General features: G+C 43.1%; 1 protein-coding gene across 4 annotated transcripts in view; it reads right to left on the bottom strand.

Moving 5' to 3' along the window:
* Positions 1-20,687, bottom strand: part of LOC110521323 (chemokine-like protein TAFA-5) — a 113,054-nt gene that overhangs the window by 29,776 nt on the left and 62,591 nt on the right. For all 4 annotated transcript variants that reach the window (XR_005040867.1, XR_005040868.1, XM_036968676.1 and 1 more), the window contains exon 2: positions 1,838-1,987. Coding sequence is in view for 2 of the 4 variants with exons in the window: in XM_036968676.1 (XP_036824571.1) it covers positions 1,838-1,987 (150 nt within the window). In the remaining 2 variants the exon portion in view is untranslated. The remainder of the gene's footprint in view (positions 1-1,837; positions 1,988-20,687) is intronic.

The following is a 20,687-nucleotide window of genomic DNA, read 5'->3' as shown; positions in this document are numbered from 1 at the left end:
ACCTCCTTTGTTCTCTCGAAGACACCGGCGATCAATTGAAACGAGTAAACAGCAAAGCCACAGCACACAAATCTGCCCCTACAGTGACCTTTTGTCCACATTTAAAGGTCTCAGGTGTAACTTATTTTATAATCACAATCGGAAAGAGTAATGGGTCTCCAGTTAAGATGAACTGTACCGTGCCCCGTAAGTCATCCCCCTGGTCTACTGGAGTGATATCATTACATCCAGAGCAGACTTCAACAACGCCACTAATCTACCTGGTGGCAACAGTACCTCAACCCTGACAACAGAACCTTTTCATCTCTCACTCTCTCTTTAACTGAAATCAATACCAGGCACCCTGTCACTTCAGGGAGATGTTGAAAGGGGACCGGATAGCATGAAATAGCAGAGAAGCGAAGTCTATATAAACAACAATGGCTACAAACTCCTGCTTTTTGTTGATTCTGTTGAAGTCTCTATTTCCTATGAACTAATACGCTGAAGGAATGTTTCACACAATATTTCCTTGAGAGTCATTTGCGACGGCAAATGGCAGCTGTTCCTTGTGTGATTAGAAAAAGGCCTTGAGGGTCTTTGAAAGAGATCAAAGTCACAGGTGAAATCATTACATGGTAACATTTTCACAAAGGCAGAGGCAATCTAAACTCTTATTGTGCCTTTGTAAATATAATCCAACTCCTTATGAGCAAAAGACAACACCACATGGAGGATTACTGATTTAGTTGACTTTTGAGATATTTTTGCCCACATCCTTGCAGTTTGGCTGGAGCAGAGGGCTTAAGATGTGATGGATATATGGATTATCCTGTTAGAAATGTGACCTCTGTGGAACAAAGGAATGGGGATAGAGGACAAAATCATTTGGGGCACGTGGTACTGCAGCTTGGGGACCTTGAGAACTGAGGGGAAGATTAAAAATGATTGAAATCTCATTCGTTTTTTTTCAGTCTGATGGAATAAACCCTGCTCTATGGTTCATTCCCCAATGTTTATTTCTGGAACAAACAACAAAAGAAAATGAGTGGCCGAGCTAAGATGCGACCTGACATAAATACCAAGCCTGCAAAGATACGGCATGCTCTAGGTAAGTAAAGGTCACTGAAGTTGTATGCCGACATATTTTTAAGAGCAACGACAACCACCAGACACCTCAGGTGTTAAACTTGTCATTAGGATGTTGTGTATGCGTTTCACTTAGGTAGAGAGGTATCATAGCAACAACAGCTACAGGAAGAGTGTCAAAGGCAAGTTGTCAACAGTAAAGCTGGAAAAACAGGTCACAGCGATCAGCAGCTTCTCAAAATGCCAAAACAAAGTTGAGGGTGCCTAAAATAGTCGCTTTGGTGCTAGGCAACATTATAGAAAGGGTACACATTTCTGTCACAACTAGTGCAAAATGCCAATTTCAGCCTTTATAAGTTAAGAACTTTTTGAGGGCTTTTGTCAAATCATCTTTGTAAGTATCGCACAAATGGAGAGAAGGTATTTTAACTTGACAGAACGTCCAAAGTAATATAAGCTCAATGGAATCCCCACAGAGAGAGACAATTCTCTGTGCAGCCAGTAGCTGCTTTCCAATCCTCCCCAGATGGCAACCAGGTCAAGAACAGCAGGTGATGAAATGCAATGCAACATTCCATTCCCATACGAGATGCCTAAACCACCTCAGAGACAACAGAGTAATCCACAACATCAGAAATGGTCCTGGGGATACATAGGAGGTGGTGGCCCAAAGAGGCCCTCAAGGGGAGCATTCTAAGCCCCTCTCAATCCCTATGCTTGGGGGGGCTCTCTCTGAAAGTGAAAGATGGAGGTGGATCTTGGCTCTTACCGTCTACACAAGCCGGTCTGGCTCTCGTGGTGCCGGCAATCTGTCCCTTCTTGCAGGCACACCTCGCCGTCTGTCGTGCTATGGTCCGCCGCGGCTGACTGCTGTCCCGGTCCAGAGTGACAATCTCACACGTACCTGCTGCCAACTGACCTGAAGATAGGAAGAGGAAATTATGTCGGACAGATAACAAGTGGAAGTGAAGGCATGGCAGAATTACCATATGGAGGGATACTGTAGGGATACTGTACTTCCAGTGCTTAGACACATTGAGGTGAAAGGTCCCATTAAATGGATACATTTAGCAAAATTAGAACATTGACCAATCAATCATTCACCACCAATCATAACCAATCACAAAGGACCAGTGTCCTTCCTCATGGCCATTCCCCTCACATCCTATAGGCTAACATCATCTCTGACACAGTGGAGACTGCTTAGTGGAGGACGGCTCATAATAATGATGGAACGGAGTCAATGGAATGGCATCAAAACATGTGTTTGATGTATTTGATACAATTCCACATATTCCGCTCCAGCCATTACCAGGAGCCCGTCCTTCCCAATTAAGGTGCCTCTTGTGCTCTGACACCATCACACGTGATAAAATGGTCTCTAGAGGTTTCCTTAGAAATCCACTTATACCTCCCAGTCATATTTCAGTGTTAATTTCCCTTCCTCAGTGCATGGATGAGGTGGGACAGTGGTTTGGTTGGACACCAGAGTTGTTGATGTATCTAAGTTCTGGGACCTTTTGACCTAGCTCCTGATTGGAGATTAACCTGTGTGATTGGACTGGCCCTGGGGTCTTCTCCATAGGGATTCAGTGGGCTCTCAGAGTCAGCGGTTGTAATTTGCAAGCAGCGTGGTGTGGTGATTTAATCTGGCCCCAAGTCACAGTGTAGAGGTTCTGGGGAGTTAATTAAGTTTACTGCAGGGACACATCCAGAGTAATGGTGGGCTGTCGGATAGTGATTCAGAGAGAAATGTTCCAGCCTCTCAGAGGGTCCCCAGTTAAAATGGAGATGGAGAAAAGCACAACACATCTGTTCTCTGGTATAACCGGAGCAGATAGCCTAGCAGTTAAGAATGTTGCGCCAGTAACTGGAAGGTCGCTGGTTTGAATCCCAGAGCTCACTAGGGGAAAAATCTGTCAATGTGTCCTTAAGCAAGGCACTTAACCCTAATTGCGCCTGTAAGTTGCTCTAGGTAAGTGCATCTACTAAAATGTTTGAGAGTAATATTACAGTTAGGATAAATACTGGGATATTAATACTTTGGAATTGGACCTCCTGCCCTCCATCCAATTATTTCGGTAGTAATGCAGGTCACACGCTTTTTGATAAGGCACGACAGTTCTGAAAAAAATTACACTTGATTTGTGCCACATTCATTATAGATCAGTTACTTTGTAGCTGCATTACATTTAGATTAAAATAACTGAACATGCAGATTCACTGGCATTTAGACTAAGACTCCGTCAGTACAGTAACTACAGCATTGAAGAAATCATTGTCATATGTTTTACTGTATACACAACAGTGCACTGTCAATGCACAACCATTGGGCCATTTCAGCTATATCCATAGGCCCGGGGAAACAGGAAAGGTTACAATCCAATCCCACGTTGTTACATACTGTTGGACATGAGGAACAATCACCTGTGCTCCACATGTACCCCATATTCCCCCCCCCCCAAAATATTCATTTTATTTCACCAGGTAAGCCAGTTGAGAACAAGTTCTCATTTACAACTGCGACCTGGCCAAGATAAAGCAAAGCAGTGTGACTGTAACGATCGTCATAGGTGGAAGAAGGAGAGGACCAAGGTGCAGCGTGGTACATGTTCATGATCTTGTAATTATACTGAACACTAGAACAAAAATAACAAAAACGGAAAAAAACGAAACAGTCATGTCTGGTACAGAGACAGAACACAACTACCCACAACTCAAGGGCAAAACCAGGCTGCCTAAGTATGATTCTCAATCAGAGACAACGATTGACAGCTGCCTCTGATTGGGAACCATACCAGGCCAAACACATAAAAATACAAACATAGAACAAAACATAGAATGCCCAACCCAACTCACACCCTGACCAACCTAAAATAGAGACATAAAAAAAGGAACTAAGGTCAGGATGTGACAGTGACACAAACAACAACACATAGTTACACATGGAATAAACAAACATACAGTCAACACAATAGAAAAGTCTATACACAGTGTGTGCAAATGAAGTAAGATTAGGGAAGTAAGGCAATAAATAAGCCGTTGCAATTTCGCAAATAACCACTGGAGTGATAGATGCATGTGCAAGTGGAGATACTGGGGTGCAAAGGAGAGGAAAATAAATATATATAAATACAATAAATAACAATATGGGAATGAGGTAGTAGGATGGGCTATTTACAGGTGGGCTGTGCACAGGTGCAATGACCTGTGAGATGCTCTGATAGCTGATGCTTAAAGCTAGTGAGGTTGATATGAGTCTCCAGCTTCAATGATTTTTGCAATTAGTTCCAGTCACTGGCAGCAAAGAACTGGAAGGAAAGGCGGTCAAAGGAGGAATTGGCTTTGGGGTGAGCAGTGAAAAATACCTGCTGGAGCGCGTGCTACGAGTGGGTGCTGCTATGGTGACCATTGAGCTGAGATAAGGCGGGGCTTTACCTAGCAAGGACTTATAGATGACCTGGAGCCAGTGGATTTGGCGACGAATATGAGGGCCAGCCAACGAGAGCATACAGGTGGGTAGTATACGGTGGGTAGTGGGTAGTATACGGGGCTTTGGTGACGAAACAGATGGCACTGTGATAGACTGCATCCAATTTGCTGAGTAGAGTGTTGGAGGATATTTTGTCAATTACATCGCCAAAGTCAAGGATCGGTAGGATAGTTAGCTTTCTGAGGGTATGTTTGGCAGCATGAGTGAAGGATGCTTTGTTGCGAAATAGGAAGCCGATTCTAGATTTAATTTGGGATTGGAGATGCTTAATCTGGATTCTGGAAGGAGAGTTTACAGTCTAACCAGACACCTAGGTATTCGTAGTTGTCCACATATTCACATATCCAGTCAGGACCGTCCAGGGTAGTGATGCTAGGCGGGCGGGCAGGTGAGGGCAGCTATCTGTTGAAGAGCATTTAGTTTTACTTGCATTTAAGAGCTGTTGGAGGCCACGGAAGGAGTGTTGTATGGCATTGAAGCTCGTCTGGAGGTTAGTCAACACAGTGTCCAAATAAGGGCCACAAGTATACAAAATGGTGTCGTCTGCAGAGAGGTGGATCAGAGAATCACCAGCAGCAAGAGCAAAATTGTTGATGTATACAGAGAAAAGAGTCGGCCCGAGAATTGAACCCTGTGGCACCCCCATAGAGACTGTCAGAGGTCCGGACAACAAGCCCCCCGAATTGACACACTGAACTCTGTCTGCACCCATGACCAGCTCTGATACCAGATTGCATAGCGGAGAAGGTACGGTGGGATTCGAAATGGTCGGTGATCTGTTTGTTAACTTGGCTTTCGAAGACCTTAGAAAGGCAGGTTAGGATAGATATAGGTTTGCAACAGTTTGGGTCTAGAGTGTCTCCCCCTTTGAAGAGGGGGATGACCGTGGCAGCTTTCCAATCTTTGGGGATCTCAGACGATACAAAAGAGAGGTTGAACAGGCTAGTAATAGGGATTGCAACAATTGCGGCGGATGATTTTAGAATCGAGAGTCCAGATTGTCTAGCCCAGCTGATTTGTAGGAGTCCAGATTTTGCAGCTCTTTCAGAACATCAGCTATCTGGATTTGGGTGAAGGAGAAACGGGGAGGCATGGGCAACTTGCTGTAGAGGGTGCAGAGCTGTTGACCAGGCAGATCTGTTGACCGGGGTAGAGGTATCCAGGTGGAAAGCAAGGCCAGCCATAGAAAAATGCTTTTTTAAATTCTTGATAATCGTAGATTTATCGGTGGTGACAGTGTTTCCTAGCCTCAGTGCAGTGGGCAACTGGCAGGAGGTGCTCTTACTCTAAATGGACTTTACAGTGTCCCAGAAATGTTTGGAGTTTGTGCTACTGGATGCACATTTCTGTTTGAAAAAGATAGCCTTTGCTTTCCTAACTGCCTGTGTATATTGGTTCCTAACTTCCCTGAAAAGTTGCATATCGCGGGGGTTATTCTATGCTAATGCAGTACGCCACATGATGTTTTTGTGCTGGTCAATGGCAGTCAGGTCTGGAGTGAACCAAGGGCTATATCTGTTCCTGGTTAAAAAAAAATTTGAATGGGGCATGCTTATTTAAGATGGTAAGGAAAGCACTTTTAAAGAATAACCAGGCATCTTCTACTGATGTAATGAGGTCAATATCTTTCCAGGATACCTGGGCCAGGTCGATTAGAAATGAAGTGTTTTAGGGAGCTTTTGACTGTGATGAGGGGTGGTCGTTTGACCCATTACGGAGGCAATGAGGCAGTGATCGAGGGCAGGTTGGTCAGGATGATATCTATGAGGGTGCTTGATTTTACAGATTTGGGGTTGTACCTGGTAGGTTTCATGATAATTTGGGTGAGATTGAGGGCATCTAGCTTAGATTGTAGGACGGCCGGGGTGTTAAGCATATCCCAGTTTAGGTCACCTAACAGTACAAACTCTGAAGATAAATTGGGGGCAATTAATTCACATATGGTGTCCAGGGCGCAGCTGGGGGCTTAGGGGGGTCTGTAAAAAGCGGCAACAGTGAGAGACTTATTTCTGGAATGATGGATTTTTAAAAGTAGAAGCTCGAACTGTTTGGGCACAGACCTGGATAGCATGACAGAACTCTGCAGGCTAACTCCACCCCCTTTGGCAGTTCTATCATGGCGGAAAATGTTATAGTTGGGATGAACATTTCAGAATTTTGGTGGCCTTCCTAAGCCAGAATTCAGACACGGCTAGGACATCAGGGTCATTAGGTTGTGCTAAAGCAGTGAAGAAAAAAAAACTTAACATGCATGAAACCAAGTTTTTTGCAGTTACAGAAGTCAACAAACGATAGCACCTGGGGAATAGGAGTGGAACTCGGGGCTACGGGGCCTGGGTTAACCTCTACATCACCAGAGGAACAGAGGAGGAGTAGGGTACAGCTAAAGACTGGTCGTCTAGTGGGAGAGGTTTAGTCTCTGGAGTTATCAATTAACATAGGTGAGGTCTCCGCATGTGTGTGGGGTGGGACGAAAGAGCTATCTAAGGCAATTTGAGCGGGACTGAGGGCTCTACAGTGAAATAAAGCAATAAAAACTAGCCAAGACAGCAGTAGACAAGGCATAGTGACATTATAGAGAGGCATAAAGCAATCACAGGTTTTGATCAGGAGAGCTAAGACAACAATGGGTAAATGGCGAAGAAAGGGCAGAATGTGTCAGTTAGATACATACAGGACCTGCGTTCGAGGCTGGGGCCGACAGGTAACACTGAAACAGTGCAGGGGGCACCAGCTGTGTAGCCTAGTGATCATAGGGTCAAAAGAGTAGCAATAGGTGAGACAGGGTGCTGTACGGTATTCACTACTACACTGGGCGAGCAGGGGACACAGCATTCAGAAAAAGTTAACGGGCCTGGGCTAGTAGATGGTTCTGCGGTGATATCGTAACAGAATAGCCTGATGAGATCACGTCGGGCGATCACGTCGGCAGTCCAGTTGTGATGTATCGGAGGGGCTCCGTGTCGACGATAAAGGGTCCAGGCCAATTGGCAAAGGAGGTAATTGTAGCCCTAGAATTAGTTGGTATATGGGCCTTGCTTGAGAGTAGCTGGTGCTTGCTTCGGGACAGAGGCGTTAGCTAACAGTAGCCATTCGTTTGCAGCTAGCTAGGAGTAATGATCCAGCGTAATGATCCAGAGCGGCAGGAATCCGGTGATATGATAGAGAGACGCAGTGCGATACGCTCTGGGTTGAAATCACGCTGTGCAGACTTGGAGGTGATTGTCCGAGCTAAGGCTGGCTGAAGCCGGGGGGAAAAGGCAGCTAGCCGTGGCTAACAAAGACTAGTACCTAGTTAACTGGCTAGCTGCTGATGGAAATTCCAGTTATAAGGAATCAAAATAGCAGATCCGTACCACAATGGGTGAGGCGGGTTGCAGGAAAGTATTTTTAGTTCTTTGATAGAAGTGAGATTAAGATAGACGTTTTTTTTTTTTGTATATATCTGACAAGTAAAGTATGAACGTTAACTCATTAGAATGGTCCGTGCTACCCGGCATCCTTGGGATGTCCCAGCCCCCATTGAAGTTGAAATATAAAAAAGGTAAGGGTTAAGGTTAGTGTTTAGGTTATGGACGTCGAATAGCACTGAGGACCCCGAATAGCACTGACCACGTTAGAATTGGCCCTGCCTGTATGTAGCTTTAAGGAGAGAAAGCGAAGGTCCAAGTCTGCCGTAAATATACATTATGCTGCCATAAAATAGGCCTGTCACATTAATGATAGCTACATGAAGATGCATGTGCAGATGGGGTAAATAAACACTCCATCAAAAGCTGAAAGATGGAGACGGATTTGCAGTCTCTACTGTATAACTACATCATCGATGTGATTATTGACATCTCACTCAAGCGCTTTCAGGGATTTCTGTACATTCCCTCCCTTGCTCAGATATCATTCTCATTTGGATTGATTTGCTGACTGCAAATGAAAACTCAAAAATGGACATGGCATCTTTATTCTGCATGCTTCTCCTTTTCAAGCATGCCAAGACACAACCTTGAGCAATGAAATCAAAGATTTTCCCCAGCAGATTATTTCCTTTAGTATCACAGTACGCCTATCAAAAAAAGGGGATGGTTTGTCCTTTCGCTGTTCAAGTTGAGGTAAAGCAAACATACTTTTGTAAGCTCTCACTTGTTGGGTCTGTGATATTCTTTGTGAGGAAAAGTTTAGTAAAATACTGCTCCCATTTTAACCCTAACTTATTCATCTGCTAAATCATAAACAACAAGAGGCCATTATCTTCTTCACATTTATATGAATAGAAAACCTTCTGGAGTGCCATATCGCATTATGGGCAGCTTAGATCTTACATGTATTTGTGAATGATCAAATCACCACATATCACATGCTTGCTATCCAGAGGCAGAACATTCTCAAAGGTGGCTATTGAAAATAAGATATGGCACACTGTGATTATGCTACAGGGAAAAGGTATGGATGTCATTTGAATCATTCCATGATTCAATCCAATACAGCTTTTTTCCAGGTGTGAAATCTCTGCTTTCCATTGTTGCTGTCTATTTTCTGTCCTGCGTCTGGACAGCTCGAATGGATGTGGGAGTGCTCACCTCAACAAACAATGTTAAACACAAAAAACATTTATTTTGTCATGGCATACAGAAGGTCAAAGCCAGTCACAAGTTCAATGTTAAATAACGCTGCATTTACTACTGCCTATGTCCACAATGGTGCATAATTTCAGTAACATGTGGTACATACCGTACATCAATCATATGAATCACAAAACTGAACAGATAAACTTCCTGTTAGTGTTCATCCAAAATACTTCCCCCGTCTATGTTTGCCTCATCAACCATTGTTCCGAGCTATCCTGAATCTGTGCCACGTCCTTACCAATTGAAGTTGAAATGTAAAATGGTTAAGGTAAGGAATAAGGTTCGGTAAGGGCTATGGTTAAGGTAAGGAATAAGGTTAGGGCTATGGTTAAGGTAAGGAATAAGGTTAGGTAAGGGCTATGGTTAATGGTTAAGGTAAGGAATAAGGTTAGGTAAGGGCTATGGTTAAGGTAAGGAATAAGGTTAGGTAAAGGCTATGGTTAATGGTTAAGGTAAGGAATAAGGTTAGGTAAGGGCTATGGTTAAGGTAAGGAATAAGGTTAGGGCTATGGTTAAGGTAAGGAATAAGGTTAGGTAAGGGCTATGGTTAAGGTAAGGAATAAGGTTAGGTAAGGGCTATGGTTAAGGTAAGGAATAAGGTTAGGTAAGGGCTATGGTTAAGGTAAGGAATAAGGTTAGGTAAAGGCTATGGTTAATGGTTAAGGTAAGGAATAAGGTTAGGGCTATGGTTAATGGTTAAGGTAAGGAATAAGGTTAGGGCTATGGTTAAGGTAAGGAATAAGGTTAGGTAAGGGCTATGGTTGAGGTAAGGAATAAGGTTAGGTAAGGGCTATGGTTAAGGTAAAGGTATGAGTTAAGGTTAGGGTAGGGACGTCCCAAGGATCCGGATAGCACTGACCATCAACTATTCTGCTGAATTCAAGGCAGAGTTTATTACTTGTCACAATTCAACCCATCATAATTCAGCCTACAAAGGCAAAGAAATAATACACCTCTGTCAGAACTGCCAAAGTAAACCTTTCTGTGGATGAGCCTTGCTGCAACTGTTCTCATCAGAAAACTGAAACTTTCAATCCAATCTATTTCGGCAGATGAGTTGCTTGAGCACTTCAGTGATTATTGGAAGATTTTCAAGAGATGATTTGATTCTTTCTCTACTCCCTTTCACCTCATCCAAATAACTCTCAAAGTTATTTCAATGTTCACTCTCTTCCAATGTTACTTCATTAATGACTTTGCAGCCTTTTGACATAAAACATTTCTAAATGCCCATGTATGTACGTCTTGGTACGCTACCATTGTTCAGAAATTGTGTAGGTGAGTGTGTAGCTAACCTAATTTTAATTAAATATCAAGTACATTTTCCATTAGAACCAAGGTGGATTGTTGTACTGCATGACCTTAGATATTTATCTTTCGTCATAGGAAAATCTGCCATTTTTCCATAGTATCTGCAGTAATTGTTTTCTGGTTTGGCCTTGTATTATGTTTCCTTGTCAAGAAACAGCTAGAAAAACCATTAAAGAAAGAAGATGAAGAACAATAAGTGAACCCTCATGTTTACCCATGGTGCTGTGTTTTAATGGAATGTATTCAAAACCCCTGCGAGATCAGCTTATACTCCACAGGGTCTAAATACTACATTTTCCCCCCACATTACTTACTTCCCCATTCCCTTCCATGAGAAACCAGAAATGTTGTTGGCTTTTTTTCAACCACTTTGTTTGGATGCTGGGGAATGCTGGGGAACCCTGAGGGCTATACGATATACTGCACGTAGCTAGATGTACCCAGGCGTTTTTTAATTAGCTAGTTTCAGTTAGTTTCACATTCCAGCTCAGGTTTCATCTGTACTACGATGGTGGATATTGCTCGTCCGTCTGCCGCCAACTCTAACAGGCTAATAACTGATCGTGCATGTCACACACGGCCAGTCGAATTCCGAACTCGTCAGTGAGACAATGCTGAAACATCAATCCATGAGCGAGTCAGTGCCACATTAACATGTTTGCCAAAATCAGCATGAAATTAAAGTTATCTTGCAAATTCAGTAGGCTATGATGTGAAATAGGCTTTTAATAGTGCCGTCTTTCTCTTACTACGTACTACGTATTGTTAATGCCATCTTTGATGTGCTTTACTGTGCTTATCAATGAACACCACCTTTTTCCCCACCCCTATCGATAAAATATTTTTATAACGTTTTACTCTATGTGAACTTTCAAATGTTCCTTGTAATTAAAAAATAAGTAATGTGATATGCATTTTAATGTCTTTAAAATATATATATATACATATATGTATATATATGTATATATATATACAGTTGAAGTCGAAAGTTTACATACACTTAGGTTGGAGTCATTAAAACGTGTTTTTTTTTGTGTGAATTTTTTTTACTCCTTTTTCTACCCAATTTCGTGGTATCCAATTGTTAGTAGCTACCATCTTGTCTCATCGCTACAACTCCCGTACGGGCTCGGAAGAGACGAAGGTTGAAAGTCATGCGTCCTCCGATGCACAACCCAACCAAGCCGCACTGCTTCTTAACACAGCGCGCATCCAACCCGGAAGCCAGCCGCACCAATGTGTCGGAGGAAACACTGTGCACCTGGCAACCTTGGTTAGCGTGCACTGCGCCCGGCCCACCACAGGAGTCGCTGGTGCGCGATGAGACAAGGATATCCCTACCGGCCAATCCCTCCCTAACCCAGACGACGCTAGGCCAATTGTGCGTCGCCCCATGGACCTCCCGGTCGCAGCCGGTTACAACAGAGCCTGGGTGCGAACCCAGAGTCTCTGGTGGCACAGCTGGCGCTGCAGTACAGCGCCCTTAATCACTGCGCCACCCGGGAGGCCGTAAAACTCGTTTTTCAACCACTCCACAAATGTCTTGTTAACAAACTATAGTTTTGGCAAGTCGTTTAGGACATATACTTTGTGCCTGACACAAGTAATTTTGTGCATGACACAGGCCTGAAGGTACCACGTTCATCTGCACAAACAATAATACGCAAGTATAAGCACCATGGGACCACGCAGCCGTCAGGAAGGAGATGCGTTCTGTCTCCTAGAGATGAACGTACATTGGTGTGAAAAGTGCAAATCAATCCCAGAACAACAGCAAAGGACATTGTGAAGATGCTGGAGGAAACAGGTACAAATATATCCACAGTAAAACGAGTCCTATATCGACATAACCTGAAAGGCCACTCAACAAGAAAGAATCCACTGCTCCAAAACCGCCATAAAAAAGCCAGACTATGGTTTACAACCGCACATAGTGACAAAGATCGACATTTTTAGAGAAATGTCCACTGGTCTGATGAAACAAAAATAGAACTGTTTGGCCATAATGACCATCGTTACGTTTGGTGGAAACAGGGGGAGGCTTGCAAGCCGAAGAACACCATCCCAAACATGAAGTACGGGGGTGGCGACATAATGTTGTGGGGGTGCTTTGCTGCAGGAGGGACTGGTGCACTTCACAAAATAGATGGCATCATGAGAGCGTAAAATTATGTGGATATATTGAAGCAACATCTCAAGACATCAGTCAGGAAGATAAAGCTTGGTCGCAAATGGGTCTTCCAAATGGACAATGACCCCAAGCACACTTCCAAAGTTGTGGCTTAAGGACAACAATGTCAAAGTTTTGGAGTGGCCATCAGGAAGCCCTGACCTCAATCCTATAGAAAATGTGTGGGCAGAACTGAAAAAGCGTGTGCTAGCAAGGAGGCTTACAAACCTGACTCAGTTACACCAGCTCTGTCAAGAGGAATGGGCCAAAATTCACCCAACTTATTGTGTGAAGCTTGTTGAAGGCTATCCGAAACGTTTGACCCAAGTTAAACAATTTAAAGGTAATGCTACCAAATACTAATTGAGTGTATGTAAACTTCTGACCCACTGGGAATGTGGTGAAATTAAAAAAAGCTGAAATAAATCATTCTCTCTACTATTATTCTGACATTTCACATTCTTAAAATGAAGTGGTGATCCTAACTGACCTAAGACATGGAATTTGTACTAGGATTAAATGTCAGGAAATGTGTAAATGTACTTGGCTGAGGTGTATGTAAACTTCCGACTTCAACTGTGTAAACACATTTGCAAGAGGGAGGGAATCTGATTTAATTGGTCCTCAACTTGCGGCTCAGACACTCCATTTAGGATGAATTGTGTCAATTCTGAGTTAGCCTGCCCCAGAGCAGGATAGTTCTGAAGCATTTGTTGTCATAGAAATTAATCTGACTAAAAGATGAGCCACTTGTGTGGTACCAGTTATCCCGACTTGAACTCAGAGTTGACCAAAGTTACCTCGCTAACTCCTTAAACCAGATACATAGTATACCCTTCTGGTCTCTCTGGAGAGAAACTGCCATTTGTCTGTCGTCCTTTCCTGCATATAGGCCATAATTGTTAGGGCCTGGTAGATATTGAAGTAGGGAGAGTCCATGGGCCCATTCATAGGAGTTCATCAGCATGCGAGAGGGCACCCGCGGTCACTGCAGTGACTGAATGCAGACTTCCCAACGCCTAGGCTTTAATCTCTCCCCTTCATCCATTCATTCAGCCTCAGAAATGGTGCTGTGGATCAGCTGTATGGTAAATATACTCACACACATCCTCTCTCTTTCCCTCTTTCTCCCTGCTTCTTTCCTCTCTCTCTCCAACTTTTTTTCCCACACACATCTCCCCCTGTATGACCTTCCATGTCTTAGTACTACCCCCCTTGTATGACCTTCCCTGTCTTAGTACTACCCCCCTTGTATGATCTTCCCTGTCTTAGTACTACCCCCCTTGTATGACCTTCCCTGTCTTAGTACTACCCCCCTTGTATGACCTTCCCTGTCTTAGTACTACCCCCTTGTATGACCTTCCCTGTCTTAGTACTACCCCCCTTGTATGACCTTCCCTGTCTTAGTACTACCCCCCTTGTATGACCTTCCCTGTCTTAGTACTACCCCCCTTGTGTGACTTTCCCTGTCTTAGTACTACCTCCCCCTGTGATTTTCCGTGTCTTAATACTACCTCCCCCAGTGTGACTTTCCCTGTCTTAGTACTACCTCCCCCAGTGTGACCTTCCCTGTCTTAATACTACCTCCCCCAGAGTGATCTTCCCTGTCTTAGTACTACCTCCCCCAGTGTGACCTTCCCTGTCTTAATACTACCTCCCCCAGTGTGACCTTCCCTGTCTTAGTACTACCTCCCCCAGTGTGACCTTCCCTGTCTTAATACTACCTCCCCCTGTGTGACCTTCCTTGTCTTAATACTACCTCCCCCAGTGTGATCTTCCGTGTCTTAGTACTACCTCCCCCAGTGTGACTTTCCCTGTCTTAGTTCTATGTACCCGTGTGACACTCCCTGTCTTAGTACTACGTCCCCCAGTGTGATTTTCCCTGTCTTAGTACTACCTCTCCCTGTGACCTTCCCTGTCTTAGTACTACCTCCCCCAGTGTGACCTTCCCTGTCTTAGTACTACCTCTCCCTGTGACCTTCCCTGTCTTAGTACTATCTCCCCCAGTGTGATCTTCCCTGTCTTAATACTACCTCCCCCCAGTGTGACCTTCCCTGTCTTAGTACTACCTCCCCCAGTGTGACCTTCCCTGTCTTAGTACTACCTCCCCCTGTGTGACTTTCCCTGTCTTAATACTACCTACCCCAGTGTGACATTCCCTGTCTTAGTACTACCTCTCCCTGTGACCTTCCCTGTCTTAGTACTACCTCCCCCAGTGTGACCTTCCCTGTCTTAGTACTTCCTCCCCCAGTGTGACCTTACATGTCTTAGTACTACCTCCCCCAGTGTGACTTTCTCTGTCTTAATACTACCTCCCCCTGTGTGACCTTCCCTGTCTTAGTACTACCTCCCCCAGTGTGACCTTCCCTGTCTTAGTACTACCTCCCCCTGTGTGACTTTCCCTGTCTTAATACTACCTACCCCAGTGTGACCTTCCCTGTCTTAGTACTTCCTCCCCCAGTGTGACCTTCCCTGTCTTAGTACTACCTCTCCCAGTGTGACCTTCCCTGTCTTAGTACTACCTCCCCCAGTGTGACCTTCCCTGTCTTAGTACTTCCTCCCCCAGTGTGACCTTACATGTCTTAATACTACCTCCCCCTGTGTGACCTTCCCTGTCTTAGTACTACCTCCCCCTGGGTGACCTTCCCTGTCTTTTCTTTCCTCTCAGGGTTCGATTCCTTTCCCCCCCATCTCTGATCTCAATCCTTGACTTCTACCCTCAGAAAATACTTGATCAAAGGTGCTCTGACATAGGGTAGGAAAAATAACTCTGGATAGGAAAATCACAGTGCAAAGCAGTAAGATACCAAAGTGCAGTACTGCATAAGCATTTCATATGCAGAGCATTTGAACTAAATTTGGTGAGCAAACTCTGACCTTGGATATGCACTTAAGAAAAATGGTGGCTCTACATAATCTTGGGTAAGAACTTGTGTGCTTGCCAGGGACAGGCTTTAAACTTCAGGGTTTACCTTGCTTGGGGCGTCTTATTTCAAACATGTAGATTATTTGTCTCATGGCATTGGTGAAAAGGGATGGTTACCCAATCCCTTAATATGTCCCTATTGTACAGTTTATGTACTTAAGAATTACTTTGGAAACAGAACACAAAAATTATTCCTTATTAAATATGGCTAATAGTCAGTTGTTGATGCTTATTGAGGAAAAAAGCTAGTTTTGTTCTTAAGTAGAAATCAAGAACCACGTTGTTTGGAAGGAAAAATTAGCCTCAGCCATGTAGCTTATCAAACAGACACTAATCTACCCAAACATATTTTAGTGATAAGGCTGAGCCCTACTAAGTACCCCAAAGTCGTGATGGGCGACAACGCTGGCTTTGACAAGATAAATGTGTCTTGGGTCTGTGTACGTACCGAGTGACAGTGCAACTGCTTGCTACGTCAACCACCACTCTCCACTTCAGTTAGTCCTTCGTTTTTATGGCAGTCAAACTGACAACTGTGTCATCCAGAAGAGGCTTTTTCCCCTGACAATGTCATGTTATTCAAAAACCCTCTTTTACAACAAAAAGGAATCACTGTGAAGAGCCGTCTTACTGTGAAAGGACGAATGCTACACATTCAAACATATTTCCTTGACAGGGAGCTAATTTATTTCTGATCTAATGTAAAGTGCTTAATGAAATAGTCAAGGACAATGATATGAAATGGAGGTAGTGAGAGAATCTACATGCTAACAATAGCCTTGTCTGACACAACAACGATCAGGGACATGGAATGCAGGAAATATTGGAAACATGGATGCTACAGGAACACATAAACAACATGTTCACCAAGCTTAAAAACCAAACTGACCTCCCTGTTTTGGCTGCTGGGATATAGAGAGGGCTGCTTAGAAGAGGACGTTTCCGTGGTGAACCCCTTGGAGGCCTGGGTATACTGTGGAGGGAGTCTGCCGGTTGTCTGTCCCCTTGCCAGATCATCTTGGCACTCATCCGTGGCTTACCACAGCCAAAAGGCAGCACTGACAGTGATACTTGTCCCACAGGAGTGGATTGAAAAAATGAACACAGTACAGTATCAGAAAATATGTCTGTTTCAAAGGATATGTGCCCACATACACACTTGTTTACAAATCTAAGAGTTGAAGACAGCAAGGACACCAAGCTTGTATACATTCATGATGATTTAGGCGATTAAGTAGCTTGTCCTTTGAGATGAGTCAACAACAAAAAAAATATCTGTGTTTATCAAATTTAAAAAATCTAATTTGTTGCATGTCTCTGTAGAAAAGAGAGATGCGATTTACTCGGCAATGGAGAGTGAAATTACTTGAGTACTTCAGTTCTTTGCCACTACTTCAGTTCTTTGCCACTTCTTTCACTCCTAGTGAAAAGGCCAAAGATATGCTATGGTAATGTTCCTGTCCAAATGACATATTGTAATGCAGTGCACTGGCTCATGCTTGGTTGAGTCCATGTTTTAAACAAGGAGATGTAGACATCGGCTGAGGCTCATCATGAGTCTTGTTCTGGAGGCAGCTCTGCAGAGTGGTCACTAGCTGTCACAGCCACAAAGTCATAACATCTGATTTTGAACCTAACCATAACCCTAACCATAAGTTAAGTTAACATTTTTTAATACATTTTTACAATATAGCCAATTTTGACTTTGCAGCTGGCCTATACACGGGGAAATCGCTCAGTTCTGCCTCCAAGAAAAGACTACACTAAAGCTCCATTGCTACTACTAGGGTCTAATAGGGTCTATAGCCAACTCTGATTGCTATTCCAAGACACATTTGAAAAGAGATGTCAGCTATAAAAAACAGAACGCACTATAAAAAACTTTATAGGATGAATTAAATCACAAGATCAGTCCACAGCAAAAGTGGCACAAAATAAGAGATTGCAGTTTTCCTGGCTTTCAGAATAATTCCTCCAATACGAACCCAAAAAGCATGTCGGAATCTGCAGTGTGTGTGTGTCTGTCTAGCCATAAATTAACTAACCTTGTAATTGTGTTTGACAGCCTGTATAAAGATATGACTCTGGACCACTCCAATCACTGGGCCACTCCAATCACCGGGCCACTCCATTGCGATTCCCCAGCCTCAGGACTGTATGGGAGCTAATGTATCTCATCACTGGTATTCTCACTGCTCAGGCAGCCAGTGAAAGACAGTCTGATAATGGTTATCACCCCCCCCCCCCCCCTGACTGCTCATATGGAGATAGCAGAGCTACTTCAGAAGTGTGAAGGCTTCTTTCCATGTAGAAAGGGGCTAACGTGTGACATGGAGGTCAAAAATTCTAAATGGTTGGATTCGAGTGGAATGGCATTTTTCATGTAGCTTGTGTGCATGGTTAAAGGTGAACATGAAATATGTGTCATCAGACTATGGAAACACTCCATCTACCTAGATGGTTTCATTGACAGACAAAGGTCTTTACTTTGACATAAACATACTGTGACTCTTGTAAAGCTTTTGAAAATGTATTGTGACCCACCAGGTCAACCAGACCTTTGTCTCTACTACCCAGAACATGTATTTTATTTAACATTTATTTAACTAGACAAGTCAGTTAAGAACAGTTTCTTATTTACAATGACGGCCTACCAAACAAACCCTGACCCGGACGACGCTGGGACAATTGTGTGCCACCCTATGGGACTCCTAATCACGGCCGGTTGTGATACAGCCTGGAATCGAACCAGGGTCTGTACTGATGCCTCTAGCACTGAGATGCAGTGCCTTAGACTGCTGCACCACTCGGGAGTCTTAAGCTGCCATCCAAAAGGAATTGGCCTCAACAGACCATTTGGGAAACACTACTGCAAATACTAAGCTCTATACCTCCTTCTGAATGACACAAACAGAGCTTTTTACTTATTCAATCATATGTTGAACAAAATTCCTGGTTCAGCACCAGTTGAAGCCCAAGAGAAAGGTAGTTATTTGCAGTAATTCATTCTGCCAACATTTAGATGATGTATGACGCATCGGTCGAAGAGCCAAAGAGGAAACTCAGTAACGGGTATCCCATGGTAACCACAGAGAACGGCAATAGCGTTCCTTCTATCTGTCGATCTCTCCCCTGCTCTCTCTACTCACCACCTCCAATTCATTCCTGTCCTTCACGCCTCCATCTAGCATGTTCCACAGAAATAAATCCGACAGACAATAGCTAAGTTTCCATCCAATTGGTGACAGATTTGAATGTGAATATTCTAAAATCGCACAAAAACAATACGTACATTTTCTCGCCAGAGATGTGTTTCCATCAAATTGACTTGGGTTAGGCTGTATATGTTGACATAATGCACATAAAAATAACTTATTGGTTTTATTTGTATTTGTCAAACAAACAGCAACCAAGCATTGATCATCATGTCAGTAGAATTAGACTCTTGATATTTATTGGAAAGGAACATCAAGCTCATCACCTTGCACTTTCACCACCCTGTGAAGTTCATCGTCATTTATTTAATCTGCAGACTAATGAACTGCATGCTTTCCTGAGTCGTAGTGGGAGGACCACACACCATGGTTATTATATCAATATTGTCATCATTTGTCAACATTTGGTTTACCGACAATTTTTCTGTTTCCATCAGGCCTGTCATGACACTTTCTTGCCTAAAAAGGTTGGATGGAAACTGACTTAAGAAAAAAGAGGAGCTCAATGGGGTGGTGATAAAGAGATACATAGAGGACTAGTGCCCCCAAGCCTGTTTCAGCATGGAAAGTGCCATGGAGGACATTCAGAAAATGCAAAAGCCCACATTCACACAACTTTAAGTTTGAAACATTGTGTCATTTCTGACTGGTCAATTTCATCATCTCTTGATCGATTCATCATTTCCATCGGTCACTTTCCAGCACAAGGCTAGCCTTTATACTACAGGAATGTTCAGATAGAGTTCTCAGAGGACTGAGAATCAAGAAAGGTTACAAGGCTCTGTATTGAACTTGGAATGAATACAAACATTGTTGCACTTCTGTGTGTATTTACTGACTGACCATTATGACTTTGAAGTCAATAATTTCTACTGTTTTTATTTCCATTTATTCCCAGTTTGACAAGGGCACATTCACTTGATATCTAGATAATAATTGTTATTCCCAACAGAAACTATTGTGCAACGTACTGTATCTATCCTGCCTATCATCTATCTGCCCAATTATTTACAATGTCTTTCAATCATCCATCCATCCATCCATCTTCCATCCATCCATCCATCCATGTTATCCACAAACCATTAGTGGGTAACATAAATTACAATAATTTAGACAAATGGTCCATGGAGTGTTACCTCTTTACAATCAATACAGTATAATGTATGCTGTACATATGCACCTGCATGTTACACCACCTTAACAAACATAATGTTGTGGTTGCTTAGATTGACAGATGGATGGATAGATGGATTAAAGGATGGAAGAAGGAGTGGATGGAAGTTGGATGGATTATTTTATTTGGATCCCCATTAGCTGACGCTATGACGACAGTCTTCTTGGGGTCAGACTTAATGACAAAGACTAAAAGACTTTACAATTTATATACATTTAAAACCATTAACATGTAGACATTTCAGACATGGGTGGATGAAGGAAGACGGATGGATGAATGATGGATGGATGGACGAAAGACATTGTAAATAAAAGTTGGGCAGATAGATGATAGGCAGGATAGATACAGTACATGAATATACAGTTATGCAATTCAGAGTCATTTGTCAAGGGCACTTCCTTGTTTAATCTGTGTTTTAGTATTTATAGTATAGATATTTACTAGCAGAGAAAGCCATCTGAATTATTCTTCAAAATACTATCTAGAATTTTGCATATACTACTTTATAGAGAGCTTTACATGTAAGACAAGGAAAGTTTATGTACAGGTTCACAAAAAGAAAGATCTGTTTTAAGCATGAAATTCAAATAATGTTAACCAGACACGCTTTCCTTACTTTGAGAACAATGCGTCTTCCATTTCCCCTATTTCAGATAGAGCAACTCCAGTCCTCGGGGGCCGGTCACACTTTTAGCAAACACAGCTGAT

The sequence above is a fragment of the Oncorhynchus mykiss genome, chromosome 30 (assembly GCF_013265735.2).
Source record: "Oncorhynchus mykiss isolate Arlee chromosome 30, USDA_OmykA_1.1, whole genome shotgun sequence".
NCBI classification, from domain to species: domain Eukaryota; kingdom Metazoa; phylum Chordata; class Actinopteri; order Salmoniformes; family Salmonidae; genus Oncorhynchus; species Oncorhynchus mykiss.
Note: the sequence above shows the minus strand (reverse complement) of the source record. Positions and strands in the feature narration are given on the sequence as shown.